Source organism: Squalius cephalus (assembly GCF_949319135.1).
Source record: "Squalius cephalus genome assembly, chromosome: 15".
Lineage (NCBI taxonomy): Eukaryota > Metazoa > Chordata > Actinopteri > Cypriniformes > Leuciscidae > Squalius > Squalius cephalus.
Genome location: NC_137136.1, coordinates 23454721 through 23474849, shown reverse-complemented (window position 1 = coordinate 23474849; position 20129 = coordinate 23454721). Strand labels below are relative to the sequence as shown.

At 38.7% G+C, this 20129-nt stretch overlaps 1 protein-coding gene across 3 annotated transcripts in view; it reads right to left on the bottom strand.

Annotated features, from left to right (window-relative positions):
• myh14 (myosin, heavy chain 14, non-muscle) overlaps nucleotides 1-20129 on the bottom strand; it is a 42376-nt gene that overhangs the window by 5224 nt on the left and 17023 nt on the right. For 2 of the 3 annotated variants that reach the window (XM_079894808.1, XM_079894809.1), the window contains exons 7-41: nucleotides 19907-19954; nucleotides 18693-18785; nucleotides 18529-18592; nucleotides 17919-18017; nucleotides 17673-17816; nucleotides 17329-17543; nucleotides 15786-15938; nucleotides 14927-15100; nucleotides 14570-14743; nucleotides 14360-14474; nucleotides 13244-13315; nucleotides 12551-12756; nucleotides 11709-11830; nucleotides 11311-11380; nucleotides 10957-11117; nucleotides 10769-10877; nucleotides 9786-9917; nucleotides 9470-9676; nucleotides 9251-9388; nucleotides 8831-8954; nucleotides 8445-8616; nucleotides 8133-8345; nucleotides 7635-7779; nucleotides 7318-7524; nucleotides 6271-6375; nucleotides 5908-6060; nucleotides 5573-5821; nucleotides 4703-4915; nucleotides 4396-4608; nucleotides 4110-4271; nucleotides 3768-3896; nucleotides 3580-3668; nucleotides 1435-1558; nucleotides 1148-1356; nucleotides 284-392 (exon numbers count right to left, since the gene is read on the bottom strand). In XM_079894808.1, coding sequence (XP_079750934.1) covers nucleotides 284-392; nucleotides 1148-1356; nucleotides 1435-1558; nucleotides 3580-3668; nucleotides 3768-3896; nucleotides 4110-4271; nucleotides 4396-4608; nucleotides 4703-4915; nucleotides 5573-5821; nucleotides 5908-6060; nucleotides 6271-6375; nucleotides 7318-7524; nucleotides 7635-7779; nucleotides 8133-8345; nucleotides 8445-8616; nucleotides 8831-8954; nucleotides 9251-9388; nucleotides 9470-9676; nucleotides 9786-9917; nucleotides 10769-10877; nucleotides 10957-11117; nucleotides 11311-11380; nucleotides 11709-11830; nucleotides 12551-12756; nucleotides 13244-13315; nucleotides 14360-14474; nucleotides 14570-14743; nucleotides 14927-15100; nucleotides 15786-15938; nucleotides 17329-17543; nucleotides 17673-17816; nucleotides 17919-18017; nucleotides 18529-18592; nucleotides 18693-18785; nucleotides 19907-19954 — 5112 coding nt within the window. The remainder of the gene's footprint in view (nucleotides 1-283; nucleotides 393-1147; nucleotides 1357-1434; nucleotides 1559-3579; nucleotides 3669-3767; nucleotides 3897-4109; nucleotides 4272-4395; nucleotides 4609-4702; nucleotides 4916-5572; nucleotides 5822-5907; nucleotides 6061-6270; nucleotides 6376-7317; nucleotides 7525-7634; nucleotides 7780-8132; nucleotides 8346-8444; nucleotides 8617-8830; nucleotides 8955-9250; nucleotides 9389-9469; nucleotides 9677-9785; nucleotides 9918-10768; nucleotides 10878-10956; nucleotides 11118-11310; nucleotides 11381-11708; nucleotides 11831-12550; nucleotides 12757-13243; nucleotides 13316-14359; nucleotides 14475-14569; nucleotides 14744-14926; nucleotides 15101-15785; nucleotides 15939-17328; nucleotides 17544-17672; nucleotides 17817-17918; nucleotides 18018-18528; nucleotides 18593-18692; nucleotides 18786-19906; nucleotides 19955-20129) is intronic. The other variant, XM_079894810.1, reaches the window with a different exon arrangement.

Sequence of the window (20129 nt, the reverse complement as noted above, 5' to 3'; positions counted from 1 at the left end):
ATATAATTTATATTATATATAAATATAATTTTTTTATATATAAATTATACAAAAATCAACATTTTTCTTAAATATATACAACATGCATGTGTGTGTATTTATATATACAAAATAATTATACACAGTACACACACATATATTATGTAAACACAAACTTTTATTTTGGATGCGATTAATCGCGATTAATCTTTTGACAGCCCTAATATATATATATATATATATATATATATATATATATGTATATATGTATAAGGGAGGAGTTTTGGAGCTTTTTGAGAAGTACCTGCTCTCTATACTGATCTGCATGTCTCCTTTCATCCTCCACCTGCATCAAAACTTCCTTCAGTTTCTTCTCTGTTTTCCTCACCAGCTTATTGGCTATGGCTCGCTCTCTAGGAAGGGAGAAGATGAAGAGAGGACACACAAAACAGACACATTGCTGTTTAGACAGTGAATGAAGAACCTTAAAAGAATAATCCATGCAAAAATTATTTTTTTATTATTTTTCTCGCTTTTTCAACAACAACAACAACAAAACAAAACAAAAAACGTATTCTCTTGTTCATGCAATGCCATTTAAATGGTAGCCATAGTTGTCGATCTTTATTTTTAAGCTTTAAGTCACACCAATGGCTTTGGAACGTGCAAATATCACACACAAGTTGCGCAGAACAATTTTTATGATAGTTTTTGTTCTTTTTAGAGCTGAGCAGTCCCTGGTCCCCATAAACTTTAATTGTATGTAAAAGAGCAGTTCTGACATTCTGCTAAACTGAATCAACATTGAACTGATTGAGCTGAATGATGACACTATTGCCTTCTGTAGAGATGCTTATAGCTGAATTGAACTTGTTTCATTATTGATGAACTTTTGCATTGCATTGACAGTTGAATAATGACACTATTATCTTCTGTAGTGCTGTTTTACAGCTGAAATGGAATTTGTTTCATAATTAATGAATTTTACAGCATTACACTTATGTTCCTGTTTATTAATGTGAAGCTGCTTTGAAACCATTTGTATTGTAAGAAGTGCTATATAAATAAATGTGACTCAACTTGAATAAGAAAATCATTCAGATTTCATTTTACATTCTGTTCATTTGACCTCCAAGTTTATCTCTAGCACCCCCCACTGTTTTCTTACTGTCTCTCCTGCTCCATTTGTTCCTCCATCGATTCTATCTTGGCCTCTAGGGCGGCGACGCTGAGGCGATGCTTCCCCTTCACAGTTCCCTCCATCTCGCTGAGACGAGTCTTCAGCTCTTTATTATGCCTCTCGAGAGCCTCTCGTGCGCTCTCGCTCTTCTGTGCAAGTGTCCTTTCTCCAGATAGCTGGACTGTAAGAGTCTCAACCTAAAAAGTAGAGAGAAAGCTGTAGAGTGCTCTGTCTCTATGTGTTTGTGTGATAGTGTAGTGTGCTTCTTTGTGTACCTGTAAGGTGCTCTTCCTGTGTCTCTCGGCTATTAGTTCAGCATTACTTTGTTCTTCCTCTAACTCTTCCTCCAGCTGAGTGATTCTTCCCTCAAGACGCCGCTTCTCTTCAATCAGTGCAGCTCTGCAGGGCAGACAAATTTAAAGACAACATGAGTCCTGTTTTTTTTTTTTAATAAACCGGCCTGTTGTTGCACACTGTTCATCAGTGCATAAGAGAGTAATATTATTAGACAATAATATTGGTATTCAAAATACTTCCAAAAAAATATTTTTAATCTGTAGGAAAGGACTTGAAAGTGGGTGTTATGCCTGGTTCAGATTACACGATTTTAGCCCGATTTTGGCACGATCCGTTTGACGTAGGGTGTCGTGGGGATTCGCAAACGACAACGGGCGTCGGGACGCAAGATTCGATCGTTTCATCTCGTATAGTGTGTCATAGTGGGCGACAACCTACGTCGCGTCTGCGATGCTTCACGACATCACGACAGAAAGACTAGCATGTTTAATTTTTTTAACGGTCCTCCACGACGACGGCGCGCGAGTGAGTGAGTGAGTGAGTGAGCGTATGTGCGAGTGAATGAGTGTGTGAGACTGCTCGATGACTGGTCGGAAAACAACGTGTAGTCTGACATGTTTCTTGTCCACGACATGACAAGATTTTTAGGAGTCAAAATCGTGTAATCTGACACAGTGACTATCGTAACAGACAAAAAAACGTGTAATCTGAACCAGGCATAACATACACTAACTTTCACATATTTGGGTTTGTAAGATCTTTTAATGTTTTTGAGTCTCTTCTGTTCACCAAGACTGTATTTATTTGATACAAAATATTATTACAATTTAAAATAACTTTTCCATTTTAATCTCTTTTAAAATGTAATTTATTCCTGTGATGGCAAAGCTGAATTTTCAGCATCATTTACTCCAGTCTTCAGTGTCACATGATCCTTCAGAAATCATTCTAATATGTGACCCTGGATCACAAAACCAGTCATAAGTCACACGGGTATATTTGTGGCAATAGCCAACAATACATTGTATGGGTCAAAATTATCGATTTTTCTTTTATGACGAAAATCATTAGGCTATTAAGTAAAGATCATGTTCCTTGAAGATATTTTGTAAATTTCCTACCGTAAATATATAAAACATTCATTTTTGTGAGTGAATGCAGCACAATCGCGAACATAATTGGATAACTTTAAAGTCGATTTTCTCAATATTTTGATTTTTTTGCACCCTCAGATTCCAGATGTTCAAATAGTTGTATCTCAGCCAAATATTGTCCTATCCTAACAAACCATACATCAATGGAAAACTTATTTATTCAGTTTGTGTATGAATCTCAATTTTAAAAACGTGACCCATGTGACTGGTTTTGTGGTCCAGGGTCACATATGATGATTTGCTGCTCAAGAAACATTTCTCATTATTATCATTGTTGAAAACAATGATGAATGGAAAGTTAAAAAGAACAGCATTTATTTGAAACAGAATCTTTTGTAACATTATAAATGAGTTTACTGTCAGTTTTGATCAATGTGTCACCTTAATGAATAAAAACATTAATTTCTTAAAAAAAAAAAAAAAAAAAAAAAATATATATATATCATACAGACCCAAAACCTTTAAAAGGTAGTGTAGCCAAAAAATAAAGACGTTTTAGATGGAGAACAAATGATCACATTTTAGTCGATAAACTTTTAAATATAGGTATTTATCTTACACAAACACATCGATTCACTTCAGAAGGCCTTTATTTTAACCCCAGCACAGCCGTGTGCAGCACTTTTATCATGGGTCGATGCTTTTTTATGGACTTCAAAACAGAAACGCCCATTCACTGCCATTATAAAGCTTGGAAGAGCCGGGACATCTTTTAATATAACTCCGATTGTGTTCGTCTGAAAGAAGAATGTCATATACGCCTAGGATGACTTGAGGGTGAGTAAATCATGGGGTAAATTTCAGCTTTGGGTGAACTATCCCTTTAATAGAGGAACATTTTTAAATGCATTGTGAGTGCTGTTTAGTGTTGTTTCTAAAGCATACACAAAAACATGCATCTCATCCTTCCTAAACAGAAAGATATATCAGGGTCAATGAACATCAACACAGGCACAAACAGATACTGACTTTCCAGTTGTAGTGTTGACAATTTCATCCGCCATTTCGTCTCTCTCCTGCTGGGCCTGTCTCCGCTGCCTCTCAGAAACGGACAGCTCCTGAGAGAGTATCAAAATAACAGCGAATGAGAGAGAAAAAAAAGAATGAAGGAGATGCATTTCAAACATCTTCTGGGTTACATAGGCAGGGCAACACACCTCTGTCAACTGTAACAGTTCTGCCTCCAAAGTCTGCAGCCGTTTCTCGCTGTCCTTTGACTGGACGACGATCTCGTCTCGAGCCAACTTGGTCTCGTCAAGCTCACGAATGAGCTCCTTCATCTGAGTCTAAAACACACACAGGAACACACTAAATATCCAAATCAGGGATCAATCAATCAAATTTTATATGGCCCCTGGTTTATTTGAATGAAGTCTGGCCTTCGTAATGAAATAATTGAGCCCTGATCTACAATAAGTAACTAGTTATATCACAGCTCTCAGCAACATCTTTTTAAAAATGTCTTGTGGTTTATTTCAAAATGAACTGAACTGACAAACCTGGAGACGTTTCATCTGTCTAAGTGCTTCCTCTCTGCCCCGATTGGCTGTTTCCACCTGAGCCTCAGCCTCCTGCAGCTCGGTCTCCAGTTGTTTCTTGACCGTCAAAGCCTGAGCTCTCTGAGTCTTCTCCTCTTCAAGCATTGTTTCAAGCTCTCGCACCTGAACAAGTAATAGAAGAAGAAATGTGAGAAAAATAGGAGGTCAAGATCAATTCTTTTCAGCTCTGAACATCTTCAGAGACTATCTCATCCCTTCACTTCTTCGTTCTGCTGAGGGCAGTTACCTGTTTGTTAAGTGCTCTCCTCTTTTCTTCTCCTTTCTCCTCCTTAGTGCTGATCTCTCTCTCAAACTGAGCTCTAAGGGCCTGAAGAGTGACATCCAGTCTGAGGCGAGCGTTTTCCGCCTCTGTCAGCTCATCCTCCAGCTCCTGGGTCTGTTCCTTCAGGGATTGTGCCTCTGTTTCCAGAGCCCTCCGAGAACGCTCCAGCTCATGAACCTGAGGAGGCGAAAGAAGTCAAAAGTCAAAGAACAGAATATGTTTTTGCTATTACTATTCTATAACATGTTAATAAACTCTGTGCAAGCTGTACATTTTTGCCCACGTCATCTTGGGCGTTGACGAGCTGCTCCATCTCCACACGAAGCTGCTTATTGGTTCTCTCCAGCTCATCTCTCTGCTCTGTTGCTTCCAGCAATGCTCTAGAGAGAGACAGGAAGCGTGTTTCTTTCTCTCGACTCTCTGCTTCTGCGCGGTCCCGTTCCTCCAGCAGCCGAGCACTCACTGCCTTCTCCTCTGCCAAACACTGAAGGTTAAAGGTCAAAGGGTAATGAATATTTTTTTTTACTTTTTTAAATGACCAAATATGAATTTATTCATGTATCTTCCTATTAATACATCTAGCTGTCTATCTATCCATCCATCCATCCATCCATCCAGCAGTTAATTTATCCATCCATTGATCCAGCAGTCAATCCATTTATTCCTCCCTTGCTCCCTCCATCCTCCAGTCAATCCATCCCTTTATTGATTCACCAGTCAATCCTTCCATCCATGCATCAGTCAATCTATCCATCCATTCCTCCATCCACTAGTCCATCAATCTATCAATTAATCCACCAGTAAATTCATCCCTTCATCCATCTCTCCTTCAATCCACTTGTCAATCCATCCATCCATCCATCCATCCATCCACTATCAATCCATCCACCAGTTAATTCATCACTCTATCCATCTCTCCATTGATCCACAAGTCAATCCATGCATCCATCCATCCATCCACCAATCAATCTATCACTCCATCCATCAGTCCATCCATCAACCAGTCAATCCGTCCATCCCTCATCCACCAGCCCATCCATCTATCCCTCATCCACCTGTCAATCCATCCATCCCTCATCCACCTGTCAATCCATTCATCCATCCACTGTCCATCGGTCCATCCATCCATCCCCTACAGTACCTGATCAAATTTCTTCTGTCTCTTCTCCAGAGCAGTGCAGTTTTGTCTCTCTCTCTGAAGAGCGATAGTCATGTCCTCTATCTCTTCTCTCAGCCGTTCTTTCTGCCTCTCTATGCGTTCTTTCTCTTCTTCTTTGGCTTTCTCTCTCTGTGTAGCATTCTCCAGCTCTCTCTGCAACTTCCTCCTGGCCTCCTCCCCGACCTCCACTGCTGAATTCACTTCCTCTGTCTGTCTCTTCAGATCAGATAGCTGCATGGGCACATAATAAGAATATTATTAGTTAAGATGGTTAGAACAATAAAAATGTTTTCCTGGATCTGCAAATGGGTGTAAACCTGTTGTGTATGGTTTTGAATCTGGCGTGTAAGCTCTCTGGTCTTCTCCTCCTCCTCCTCTAGTCTCTCCATCAGTCCAGTTTTCTCTTCCTCTAGAGCACGTACACGTGAGCCCAGCGTCAACTTCTGCCGTGTCTCTTCCTGCAGTAACTCCTAAAAAATAACACACACACACACACAAATAGTAAGCATGATTAAGAGGCCCTCACATTCACAGTCTCAGAGAGAAATCACAGTCTCTAAGATCTGCTTTGAAATAGAACAATGATCAGAGTGAGCAGAGAAAAGCAGTCCCATGAGCATATTAATATGTAGCGGAAAAGAGCAAATTAAAACACACACTTGCACACACACAAAAGTTACCTGCACATCATGTAGTTGGCTCTCCAGGCTGCTGACCTCCTTACTTAGACGGTGAGATTTGGAGTCAGATGAGGAGAGGGAACTGGACAGAGACTCAAGCTCTGACTGAGAGGGAGAGATTTCGAAGAGAGTTTAGACTCGTTTCATAATTGGTTTGATCCATAGGTTTGATTCAGTTTAATTTAAAAAATAAAAGTGGACCAGCAACAAACATTTACTAGCTGGTCACACCAACCTAAATTGGTCACGCTACTGTTTGTAACAAGGTGGTTTGTAAACCACCCAATTACCAGCTTAGACCAGCTAATGTCCAATTTGGACCAACTAGAAACCAGCTACCATGTACCAAAAATAGCTATCATTTTAAGCTAGATTTTCCAGAATGGGAAGGATTGCTGTCAGCTTAAAGTTTTGCAAACGAAAAAGGTCAATGAAGCACAGGAAAAAAAAAGTAACTTTCAAAACAATCTGTTGATCAATGTGGCCAATTCACGTGACCAACTTTAACATGGGTAAATCTTTCGAACCTCATGCAAAATTCCCAATTGCCTGGATTCCAAATGACTAGATTCACTCTCAGAAAAAAAGGTACAAAAGCTGTCACTGGGGCTGTACCCTTTCAAAAGGTACACTTTTGTTCCTTTTAGGTACTAATTTGTTCCTTTTAGGTACTAATTTGTCCCTTTTAGGTACTAATATGTACCATTAAGGTACCAATATGCACCCTTTAGGTACAAAAATGTACCTTTTAAAAAGGTACAGCCCCAGTGACAGCTTTTGTACCTTTTTTTCTGAGAGTGTTCACAGTAAATGTGGCCACACCTTAACAATGAACTGTACCAGAGTTCACATCAATCGTACCTAAGACCTCCTTAACAGGTATATTTGGGAGCAGTTCCCTGGTTCAGAAAACCACTTTTACATAAACCAAATCAATTCAAATCAACTCTGATGTCAAACGATAGAAAGTAGTGGCCTTAGTCAATTTTTTTTTTTTTTTTTTTTTTACAATTAAGCCCATTTCCTCTCTCTTTTTTCCCATTTTACCTGGAGTTTACTGAGTCGTTCCTCTCGCTCCTCTCGTTCTCTATCGGCCTGCAAGAGGCGTGCGTTGACTTCCTGTAACTGTCCCTCTGCCCTCTTTCTGCCCCTCTCGCTCTCCATCTTCCCTCCCTGTAATGTCTTTAGCTCAGCACTCAGGTTCATACGCTCCTCCTCCAGAACAGCCTTCGCCTTCTCCAGAGACTGACGGGACTGTGGAGATACACACAAAACTTGGACATGTACCAATACGAAAGCTGGTTTCCCAGTGAAACAAACAATCTTGCAAACAAGCTGCATTTGACGTAAATGCTAGGACTCACTCTCTTGGCATTGTCTAGCTGCTCCTGTAGGGAATCTATAGCGGCGGTGTGTTTGATGCGGAGCTCTGACAGCTGAGCTTCATGACGACGGGTCTCGTCCTCTAAACATCTCTGAAGCTCTCCTAATTCAGCCTCACGACGAGACCTAAACAAACACACACACCGAAATGCCTGTGGTTAACTCTAGTCTACCCTTCTGTAAAAGAAGTATGCTTAATTGTTTTGAATGTGCACTTTTAGTGTACTTCAAATCTTAAAAGTATATAAAAAAAAATTTGAGCTTGCAGATAATATAGTATTAATGAAAAAAAGGCCACTTAAGTGTTTTTAACGAGAGTACACATTCATGACTGCTTCTTAACACACTTAAGTATGTTTTTTGTTGTAATAATAATTTGTTGACTAACATACTAAAGCACATGTAAAGTATTTGACTATTTGATCACGCACACACACACACACACACACATACACATGCACACACACACACACACACACCTGAGCTCTTGCTGAGCAGCTGTAGTGTCCAGTGTATCTTCTAGTTCAGTTCTCAAAGCCTCTAACTCCTCCCCCAGATCTCTCCTCTGTTTTTCGGCTCTCTCCCTCATCCCTCGTTCATTATCCACCTCCTCTTTAAACTCCGAGACCTGAGACATGGCCTCTCTCAGGGATCTCTGAGCTTCGGTACGACGTGCCCCCTCTTCTTCCAGCCTAAGAGAGAGAAAAAGAGAGCAAAAGATGTCATTACTGGAGAAGTATTAGCAACAGCGCCAGATTCACTATAAGGCATATTTGTGTTTGTGCGTGTACCGTGTCTGTAGTGTGGTGATCTCTTTCTCTCTTTGGCTCAGGCTTCCTCTCAGCTCTGTGACGAGTAAGCTCAGGTCAGACAGCTGCTCTTGAGCCTCCACTGATTCTGCTTCCATCCGTCTCTTCCACTTCTCCTGCTCCAGACGGCCCTGCTCTTCCCTCTTCAGGCGCTCTAAAGGAGAGAAAGAGACAGTTATTCGGACTTGGAGTGCTTTTGAACTATCATTGCATGGACAAGAGATGAAATGAGGTGCACTACTGTTCAAAAGTTTGGGGTCAGTAAAAATCCCAAAATTGGATGTGTTGAATTTAGGCCAAATTCAACATATCCAATGAATCATTAACAATGACATTTTAAAATGTATTATTAAGTCAAGTACTGTTACCTTCCAAATCAGCGATGACAGCTTCCTGTTTGTTTTTCAGCTTGTTAAGACTCTTCACCTTCTCCTCTTCCTCTGTTAGTTGATCTGCCACTTCATTCAGTCTCTCGTCCAACTGTTTCTTCTCCTGAGAAAGAGAAAGATGGAAAGATTCATAAACCACTGTAACATTGTAGCTGCATTTTTTCAGACAAATAAACAACCCTCTTCTCTTTAAAGTCATCATGAAATCAAAACTGACAATTCTTACTTCTTTATGGAATACTGCAGTATTTATTATCCAACTATCCAATAAATTCCCAATGGGAAAAATCAAGTCCCGCCCTACATTTTTTCTTGTTCGAGAAGCCGTTTCACTTGGATATATGTCACAATAGGGATGAAAAGACTATTGCAACTTCTGTTTCATACGACTTCAACTACCTTGCTCAATCTGTCTCTCTGCTCTCCCAAAGTCAAGGTCTCGGCTTCCAGACTCTTCACTTTGCTTTCCAGGGTGACTTTCTCCAGCTGGAGGCGCTGACGTGTCCCCTCTTCCTCCTCTAGCTGTTCTTCCAGATCCTGAGAAAAAGAAACAATAATCTTGACAGAAGATATTCAATAGTAGACATCAGACACTGGATAAAGTTCAGTCCTCCTCACCTGCACATGTTGCTGCACTCTCTTCTTCTCATTGGTCATCTGAACGGTCCTCTCCTCTTCCTCCTCCAATCGGGTTTCCAGCTCTCCCAACACATCTTCAAGCTCCTGTTTGCGACTGGCCAGCCGTGCTCTCATTTCTTCTGCCTCCGCGAATAACTCCGCCTCCGCCTGAAGCTGGTCGGTCAGCACTGACTTCTCCTCCATCAGCTGTCAAGAACACATCCAGATGAATGTGGAAACCAAACAAATACATTTCTTTCTTCTTTTGGTTTACCAACATGCGCAACAAAAATGAGCGAAACAATGAAGTAGTCACCTGTTGGTTTTTTTTGTCCAGTTCAGTAAAGTCAAGCTCTAGTTTACTCAGCTTGTCTTTGGCTTTCTGAAGCTGTGCTTCCCGAGCTTGAATCTCTTCATCTTGACGGGTCACCTGCAGCAAGGGCTTCACCTGGAGGAGAGGTCAAAGGTCAAAAAGCAAATTAAAAAAAAAAAATTGAATAAATGCGTTATTTTTTTATTTTTTTCAAAGAATCCTGAATAAAAATGTATCATGGTTTGCACAAAAATATTAAGCAGCACAATTGTTTTCAACATAGATAATATCAGCATATAAGAAGAATGATTTCTGAAGGATCATGTGACACCGAAGACTGGAGTAATCAGATGAAAATGATGCTTTGCCATCATAGGAATAAATTACATTTTAAAAAATTTACATTTAACAAATATATTAAAATAGAAAACACATTTTAAATTGTAATCATATTTTACATTATTACTGTTTTACCGTTTTGATCAAATAAATGCAGCCTTAGTGAGCAAGAGAGACTTCTTTCAAAAACATTTAGAAAAATCTTATGGACCCCAAACTTTTGAACGTTTAATTCTGAGTATGTAGAAAGAGAGAGAAACATACTACCACTTCATTACTTTATATATATATACAAAAATTCCATGTTCATTGTGTTAGCTTTAGCTACATTCTAAATAAAATCATTACATTAAAGGGGCTACATGTAAGAATTTTCATGAATTAATCGCTTTTTTATTGCCAATGTATGAACAGCTTGTAACCAACCTTAAAAAAGAGACCTTCCCCGACTTCCTAGGTTGTCAATGAAAGCCCGTAGACTGATTTTTATGTGAAGGATAAGTTGCTGGCTGCAGTTTAATTAATGGCCACTGGTGTCGCTAATAACAAGGATTTCATAATTCTACAAATAACCCCTTTAAAACTCATTATTAGGCCTAATTCATTTTTTTACTTTATATAACATGTTGTGCAATGCTTTGTGTTACCTTGGTGAAGAGTCTCCACCACTGCCAGTTTCTGAGCTTCAGGTATGCTGCACAGTTCCTCTGCATCACACGCAGAGCGCTGAGCTGCTGCTGCTTCTTATGGAATGCCCTGAAAGAACACACGTCAGTTAAAACTTACATGCACACATATTACACACCACACAACCTATACGCACACAGACACTTACCTCCTGGCGAGGTATCCACGGGCCGCGCTCTGGAAGCGGATGATGGTGTCAGTGATCTTCAAGTCTCGTTCTTCCTCCAGATGAGCCAGGACTCCAGCCCGGAAGAACACCTTACTCTGTCCTACCCGGAAAAGGTTCTTGTCCAGCTCCAAAGCACTGATCTATAGATACAGTAACAATACATAATCAACAACATGTAGAATACTAATCAGAGATCTGAATAAAACACTAAACCACCATTGACCTTCCCCACTCAGTTCTTGACCTTTATGGATCCGAAACTCTAGTGTGTGATATCCTCTATCAAATCAATATTATGAACTCTTTGATTTAGGTTTGAGTGACATCACTTACCATGAGCTCACACGCCTGTTTGCCATCCATAAAGGTTCGAGGAATAGCATTTGGAGTCAAGATCTCATACCTGAGAGATACACAAACAGAAAAAGAGGCAGACAGATAAATAAGACGCAAGAGGCAAGAATCTCATTTATGTAAGATATACCTAAAGCATAAAAGTATTACTGTAAGCAATTATTTTTTCCACAGACATTCACACAAACACACGTGCACGCGCATGCATGCAGACACACACACACACACACACAATTTACTTATCTACTGTAAATGGGGAAATTCCATAGACTTCTATTGTTTTTATATTCAGCTAGTAATAAATACTATAATCTAGCACTACACCTAACAAAAATGATTACACAATTGTTTGGTTAAATACACACACACACACACACCTCTGTCTGAACTCCTGGAATGGGATGCGGTTCGGGAAGCCCTGTCTGCAGATCCTGATCCCCTCCAGTACACCATTACACCTCAGCTGATCCAGAACCAGATGAGGACTCAACTTCCCTGCCTGTGATTATTTAAAGAACAAAAAGTAAGGGATGTCCCAATATATAAAATAAAAAAAAATACAAAAAACACACACAAAAAAACATCAATGATATTAAAATTCTATATGTTGTCTAAATAATATTAAAAATAAAACACAAAAAATGTAAAAAAAAAAAAATCGACATGTCGAAAAAAATTTGTTTTATGGGCTGCAAAAGCAAATCAACTTTGCATGCACTTCCAAAGTATGAGGACTGTACAGTATTGATACAGTAAAACCAACGGCATCTTTATTGTTCATATCACTGTGTATAGAAGTGCTGATGAAGCCCCTGGAGCTGAAATTCAGAATAACTATACGTACTATACGTCGTTTGTTTAATTTCTGACACACGTTTTTAGCGGTAGACCAATCACAAAAGACTAGGCCATCTGGCCAATCAGAGCAGAGTAGGCCTGCGGAAAGGAGGGGTTTAGAGAGACCGAATCCTTATCGAATTGTTTCAGACACTATGAGAAAAGAACTGATTATGCAAAAGTATATTATGAGAAAATTAAAGTGTTTTTTTGAGCTTGGATGCATGTAAACCTTTTGTAAGAGACCTTCAAAAGTTAATTAGGAAACTTTAAAATAGCATAATAGGGGCACTTTACAGATATGTTAAGAAGAGAGAGATCTCAATGAAGAAGTTCTATGTAAGTACTATGTTAGTTTTTCAATTTCTCTTTCTATTCTTACCTTTTTCTCATGGTTGGGGATGATGCAGCGCAGGAAGTTGGGGTTGGTGTTGCGGAGGGTGGCCATCAGTTTAGTAAGGGACTCTTTGTAGAGTTGCCCCACCGTGCGAAACATGCCCTTCTTCGTCTTAAACCCAGCGGCCCCAAAAGTCACCGGTCCACTGTTCTCTCCGGACGACCCCTGGTCCAGTCCCACAATCCTCTCCACTGAAGCACAAAACAGACGTTATTATCTAAAAATAATATGTTTATGGCATGTTCAGAGAGCACTATGGCTCTATATTAGTGCTATTTCTGTAAAACCATACAACAACCAAAACGTTTTTGAGAAGAAAAGATTTCTGTTCAAATAGAAGTCAGAATATGAATGTGTTCTTCTTCTGAGACATTTAAAACTTCCTAAAAAGAAATAAATTCCATGTGCATTTCTACATTACAAGCACTTTAAGAAAGATGCTCTACGAAGAATAAACTACAGGCAAGCAGATCACAACCATCTACTGTTAAACCAAACTAAACTAGAATGAGTTCTATAGCTACACATTCTACTAAACTACAGTAAAAAAAAAACAGCAACCCACACATCACATCACAATCTGATGCAATGAAAGAGAGATGAGAGACAGAGTGAAGGGCAAATCATAATTAGATGAACTGATGGAGAGGTTAAAAGAAGAAGGGCAGAAAAACCTACTGCTGTCAGAGCCATTGGTTTGCAGTGTGGCATAAGAGTCAAAAAAGTACACACGAGGAAGAGTTTGAATATCTGAGAGAAGAGTAAAGAAGAGAAGAGAAGAGAAGAGAAGAGAAGAGAAGAGAAGAGAAGAGAAGAGAAGAGAAGAGAAGAGAAGAGAAGAGAAGAGAAGAGAAGAGAAGAGAAGAGAAGAGAAGAGAGCGTTAGTCCATAGTAGATTACAGTGTTAAATATTAGAAATCGAACAAAAAATGTTTTATTAACATTGCATTATTAAACATTTATTAATAAACAGCACAATTATTATATATATTATTTTTCCATTTTCATTGTTTGTAGCAGTTTCTAATTGTTTTAAGCAATTCATTAATTTAATTGTTTTAAGCAATTAATTAATTTATTGTTGCCGTTAATAATATTTGTTTGTTATTTATTTAAACGAACAACAATTATTATTACTATTACTGATATATGCTTCTGAACCGGAAACTTTGGGAAATTATCATTATTGTTGTTTGCATTTATTTATTTGTTTATAAACATTACATCTTTAAACATTTATTGATATATAATATAATATAATATAATATAATATAATATAATATAATATAATATAATATAATATAATATAATATAATATAATATAATTATATATCATTCCTTCAATTATACTGAAAACTTTAAGGCTATAATTAAGCTGTTTTACCATTTGTATTGCTGGTGCCAGCTTAAAATTGTATCAAGCAATTCATTAATTTATCATTTATATTAATAATAATATTCATTCATTCATTTATTAATTTATTTTCAGCTTCTGAACCTAAAATTAATTATAACTACTTATAATAATATTAATAACATCATCATTACTAATTTATTTGTTTTTGTTCTTAATTTGTTCTTTATTTTTGGGGGAGATATGTAAAAATGATTATTATTATTATTGCTATTATTATTATTTTTCTGCTTCTGAACCTGACATTTTGAGAAATTATTCTAATTACACCACAGCGTCTTTTAAGCACATACCAGTGCAAAACACATTCCCCAGTGTAACAATGATTTACCACACACACACACACACACACACACACACAAAAACATGCTTCCCCTCACCCTCCCTCCAGAGCTCAGAGATGAACGGGTCAGATGACTGATGCAGGAGAGATGCCACATTATCGTTCAAAGGATCCATGTTCTTCACCAGCCACTCATCTGCCTTATAGTCCACCTGACAGAGTAAGAAAGTAGACAGAGTCCATTTTGACTTCATGTTAAACAGAGAAAGGACAAATGGAGAGCCTAGGGTGGTAAAAAAAATCTGACCTTGCCAGCATAGTGTACAATGGAGAAGTCGGCCTCTTCTTTAAGCTGCCGCGGCCGCATGAACTTTGAGTGTGAACCCTGCTCAGCTGACAGTTTGTCCACAAATGAGCGATCAGTTGCCCTCGGAAACCAACACTCCTCATCCAACAATGCCAGCACGCCAGGAGGATGAGCCTATGGAGCAAACCAATTCGAAACACTATCAAGGCACTGCATGTCAAACAGTGGCGGATTTAGGGTGGTTTGCCCAGGGCACCTTACAAGCTAGACACTGCCAATGATGTCCAATCAGGTTGTATGACAGCAAACAGTCATACATTCTCTATTATGTGAATTAAGATCTACACACACACTGACCGGTCTCTCAATGAGGTCGATACAGGGCTGAAGATCCAGACCGAAGTCGATGAAGTTCCACTCGATGCCCTCTCGCTGATACTCCTCTTGCTCCAGTACGAACATGGTGTGATTAAACAGCTGCTGCAGTTTCTCATTAGTGTAGTTGATGCATAACTGCTCGAATGAGTTCAGCTATTGAGAAAGAGACAGAGAGAATAATATTTCATCAGTTGAATAATTACAGACAATAATTAACAGACATTTAAGGTGAAGTTTGTAGGGTTTTTATGTTAAAATTCATTATTTTAACCCAGTTTATTGTCCATTGACTACTATTAGTATGTCATTCATGGGTTTATCTCCCAAAAAGTGTAAACATTGAGCATCTTTCAGGCACCATCAAAACATTAAGAGCGGTTCGTTCAGATCTGTCAATCTCTTTCCAGCTTGACCAATAGCGTGTGTTTGGGGCGTGGCTACTGTAGCAGGCGGAGCCAGAGGGTGTTTAGCTGGTGTGAGATCATGGCTGACGCGTTACAATGACATTCAGCTTCCGTTACAGAAGTGCAAGCCAAAATTCAATGCGTTTATATCTTCAAAGATTAAACAGGTCATGAACTCATTAGTTCTACTCAATTGTTTACTCATGACACATAGCAACACAGCTGAATGGATTCCTAATATGTCTACTTTTACCTGTAGTGATGTGGCTTCACACGCACCCGTGAGAGCTATTTTTGTGTTATGTTTGAGTTGGGGGAGGCTCGACGCACGAAAGGGCATAATGAGTCTAAGGGTGTTTGCAAAGTTGTTTGAAAATATGCTTTATTTTTGTAATTCTGCTAAGTGCCACTAGTGTTGTTTGGATCTGGCTCACCTGGAAGATCTCAAATCCAGCGATGTCCAGGATCCCGATGAACGAGGCTCCCTGGCGCTGCCTGCGGTCCAGGGCTCTGTTGATCCGGTGCACCAGCCAGCGGAACAGACGCTCATATGTGGCCTTCGCCAAAGCCTCTATCGCAAAATCAGCCTGAACACACCCACCAAAACGGAAAGAATAAAAATTCAGGTTCACGTAAATCCCAAAACACACCCATTACTCATTATGAGAATAGGGACAACCCCTTTATGACCATGCGCTTGGCACGCAGACCATTTTTCCCGTCGTTAAACTAGCAAAAGTGGATTCGGACACGCCCTAAGTGAACTTGTGCTTTAGACCATGCGCTTAGATCATTAAAATAGGGCCCAATATAATATAGTTGTGTAATGATGAAATAGCCTATAACTTCTTAAAACGATTATAAGGCCACCCAGGGAAAGTGCTTTTTGCGTACTGTACGTGTGGTTTCAATTGTTCCTATATATATATTTTTTTTTTTGATTTGGAGAATCATGATCTGTTAGTGAAAAAAGATTTCACGCAAATTTGAGCGTATGCATGTTTAGTGAATGAGACCCATTGCTTCCAACCCATTTTCCCTGAGCAATCTGGAGTGTTTCAGAGTGGAACAGGGAAGAGAAAAATAAGGTAGGGACTTTATACCTTTGGAATTGTAAAAAAAAAAAAAAAAAAAAAATTTCATATGTGGAGAAGGTATCGCAATTACACTACCATTCAAAAGTTTGTGCTCAGTAAAATGTTTTAATATTTTTGAAATTATTTATTCTCACCAAGACTGCATTAATTTGAAAAAAAAAATGTAAGTAAAAACAGTAATATTGTGAAATATTATTACAATTTAAAATAACTGATATTTACATTAAAATGTAATGTATTCCTGTGATGTCAAAGCTGAATTTTCAGCATCATTACTCCAGTCTTCAGTGTCACATGATCCTTCAGAAATCATTCTAATATGCTGATTTGGTGCTCAAGAAACATTTCTTATTATTATCAATGTTGAAAACAGTTGTGCTGCTTAATTTTTTTAAGGATTCTTCGATGAATAGAAAGAACAGCATTTATTTTAAATATAATTTTTTTGTAACATTATAAATGTATTTACTATCACTTTTTATCTATTTAATGCACCTTTGCTGAAAAATATTAATTTCTTTTTAAAAAGTTTATATTTGAATGGAAGTGTCCATTTTGATAAGACATCAATTTTTCTAATAAATCATCATAGTAAAATCTATAAAGCACTTTATGCGGAGCTGCGACTTTGAAAATGGTTTGATATGCGAAACTGTTCACTAATAATTCAGACAAAAGTATGATTTATTGCTTAGACACCCTTGTTTAACCATGCATTAAAAAAGCTGAAATAACACTGCAGTGTGAATATTTAAATGAGGTCACTGTCAATCTTTTTAGGGTAAAATGAACTCAACTGTTAGTAGACACGCGAGTTCCCTTCTCAGAGTCAGTCTGTAATGTACATTTGTAGTATTTGTAAAGCACTACATGAACACACCTGCTGCTTGGTCTGGGCCTTCTGGACGTACTCGCGGCCCACTTTGATGCGGGGATTGAGAATGGCTCGGCTGAACTCCAGTACACTGATGCCCAGCAGGTGGCAGAGCTTCTGCGCCGCGGTGTCATCCGGCATTGAGGCCTGATCTGTGTTCTTCTCTTTGTGAAACGAGATGTTCCCAAACTGCAGCACTGCAGAGATCACCTTTAACATAGCTGAAAAGAGAGAGAGTGAGAGATTAGGATGGACAGCAGGATAGAAAATCTTTTTTTTACGTTTAATTCAAGTACATGTTTTGTGAAATCTTTCCTTCTAGATCTATTTGAGACCCTTTTCTCCCTTACATGTGGATTCTTCTGGGGTGAAGCCCATGATGGTCACTGAATCCATTGTCTGAGTGAAGTTTTCTGAATCACTCTGACCCGGAACCGGAAGTGACCCCCCGCAGATGAAGCGGTACTGATCCGCGCTGCCCAGCAGAAGCTCCTCTACAGAAAGGGTGTGAATAGATAAACACAATGATTATGTTTCCATTAGAGAGAATAAAATTGTGAAGCAGTGTGTTTTCAGTGTTTGTGTGGTCTACTGACTTCTCATGGCCTCAGAAGCTCCAGAGAGGAGCTGGTAGAAGATGTGGAAGGTTCGCTCCTCTTTAGCCTGCCTGATGGCTCGAGACTTCTCCAGCAGATCTGATACACATGCAGGTTAATGAAAAATGCACCGATACACACTTTGTTTGCTGTACATTACAGGCCAGATTTACTAAACAGGGCAAATTAGCATGAGCGCAATTCCAAAAAAGCACAGATGGGAGTGGAAAAGTTCAGCGCGTGATCTACCGACGACACACAAATTAAAGAACACAGACGCAGCCGGATCATTTCCATAATGACCAATGCAATTTACCAAGAGCAGAGCAAATTCACGTCTGGTTTAAGACTTGCTTTTTTGGGCTGTAAATAATGGTGCAAATACCAGTAAATTGACAAGAGCTAACCTTAGTAAATCACCTTGCATGATTAATTTAAACACTCTCCTCCCATAAATGTTGTGTCTGCAAGGGAAACTCCAACAAATGCATTTGCAATAAGTTTAGCCGCAAAAATAACCCTGTCCATGCCTTTTCAGCGATAGTTTTTCACTGCGTCATTAATTATCAACTGGTGTAAAAGTGATTTGTAGTGGATGTTTGAAGGATACAGGTCTCAATATTAGCACCAACAATATATCCAGCAACATCAAAATTGATCCTGATGAATTTGCCCTAAAACAAATAAAAAAAATACATGTCAGACCAGAACAAAGCATTTGATCAAGATATAACTCTCTGTGAATATGATTAGATGTGGCATTTCAGGGCTTACAAATCTGGAAGAGTTGTCGTTTTTGACCGTTTTGGCATTGCCGAAGGCCTCGAGGATGGGGTTCGCTTGCAGCAATTGTCTCTCCAGCTCCCCCTAGTCACGGGACAGAAAGAACAGCATGTCATTGCAGGAATATTACCTACATTACAGCTAAAAGCCCATCATCAGCCCAGCATCAGCATATGACGCAGCCAAACAATCACACTCTTTTGCAAAAACACATACGCATTCATTTTACTAAATTGAGACTTACCACAGACAGGAAACACGCCTTCTAAAGGAGTGCAGATGTATTGTAAGGACAAACTAGTTCTCAAATCTAGTCAAATGTCAGTTTCTAAAATCACTGTTTATTGTACACACACACACAAAAAAATCAATTTGTGCGTACTTTTTTTTGTGTGAACAATTAATATAATTTTAGATATTTTAAAAGCTATTTACAACCATTAATAGGTTCTGTTTTAATTATAGAAATAAAATAAAAATTAAGTATAGAGACATTTTTCATAGCAGTTTTCAATAAAAAAATTTAACTTAAATATTCCATTTTTAAGTTTAGCATTTGATTAATGAATAAATAAGAAAATATGTAAATTTTGTACAAATAAATGTCTGGAAACAATTTCCATTACATCTTTCCTCAAATTTGAAATTTGTCCTCAAATTAAAGCTAGCTCAGAAGAATCACACACATAGGCAGCTGAAATGGCAAACTCATAAATTTGCAGCTCAGCAAAAGCCTTAAGCCGGAAAAATAAAATTCCATGTACAGGCTAGAGAACCTCTGTCTAAGCTATGAGGTTTCGCTCTCACCTATATAGACTAGTATGGTCTATATAGGTCAAAAAACAACAACAAAAAAAACACCATTGCAAAGCTTTAATATGTGTAGAGTGCCCCCTACAGGCCCATAGTGGAAGCATTAGAACACAACAATACTCACATACTGCATTGTCTGTTAGTCCACAAAAAAAGAGAGATGGGGTGGTTGAACAAGTGCACAGAACACACAGGGGACAAAAAATAGAACATGTTGATGAGCAAAAACATGGTAAAAAAACAAACATAAATAAATCCAAAGACATTAATAAGACATATGATATCACACATTATGAGGTTAAAGTGGCAGGATGTGAATTAGAACTGCTGTAGTTTGAACTTCTCCTTGTCGGCCGGATGTGCCAGTCATGAAGAGAAAAGCCCCCACTCACCCTGTTCACAGCACTACTGCCACGACCCAGAGAGCGTGTGCCATCCATCTTCAGCAGGACAAAGAGGAAAGAAACCAACAGCAGAAAGAAACAGCAGGACCCAGGAAAGAGAGGAGACAGGGAGAGGAGGGCAACCAAGAAGAGCGGAAATTGAAATATTAGAGAAAAGGAAATGCAAATGAAAGGATTTTTTGGGGTTTGTATGTACATAGCGCACAGATAC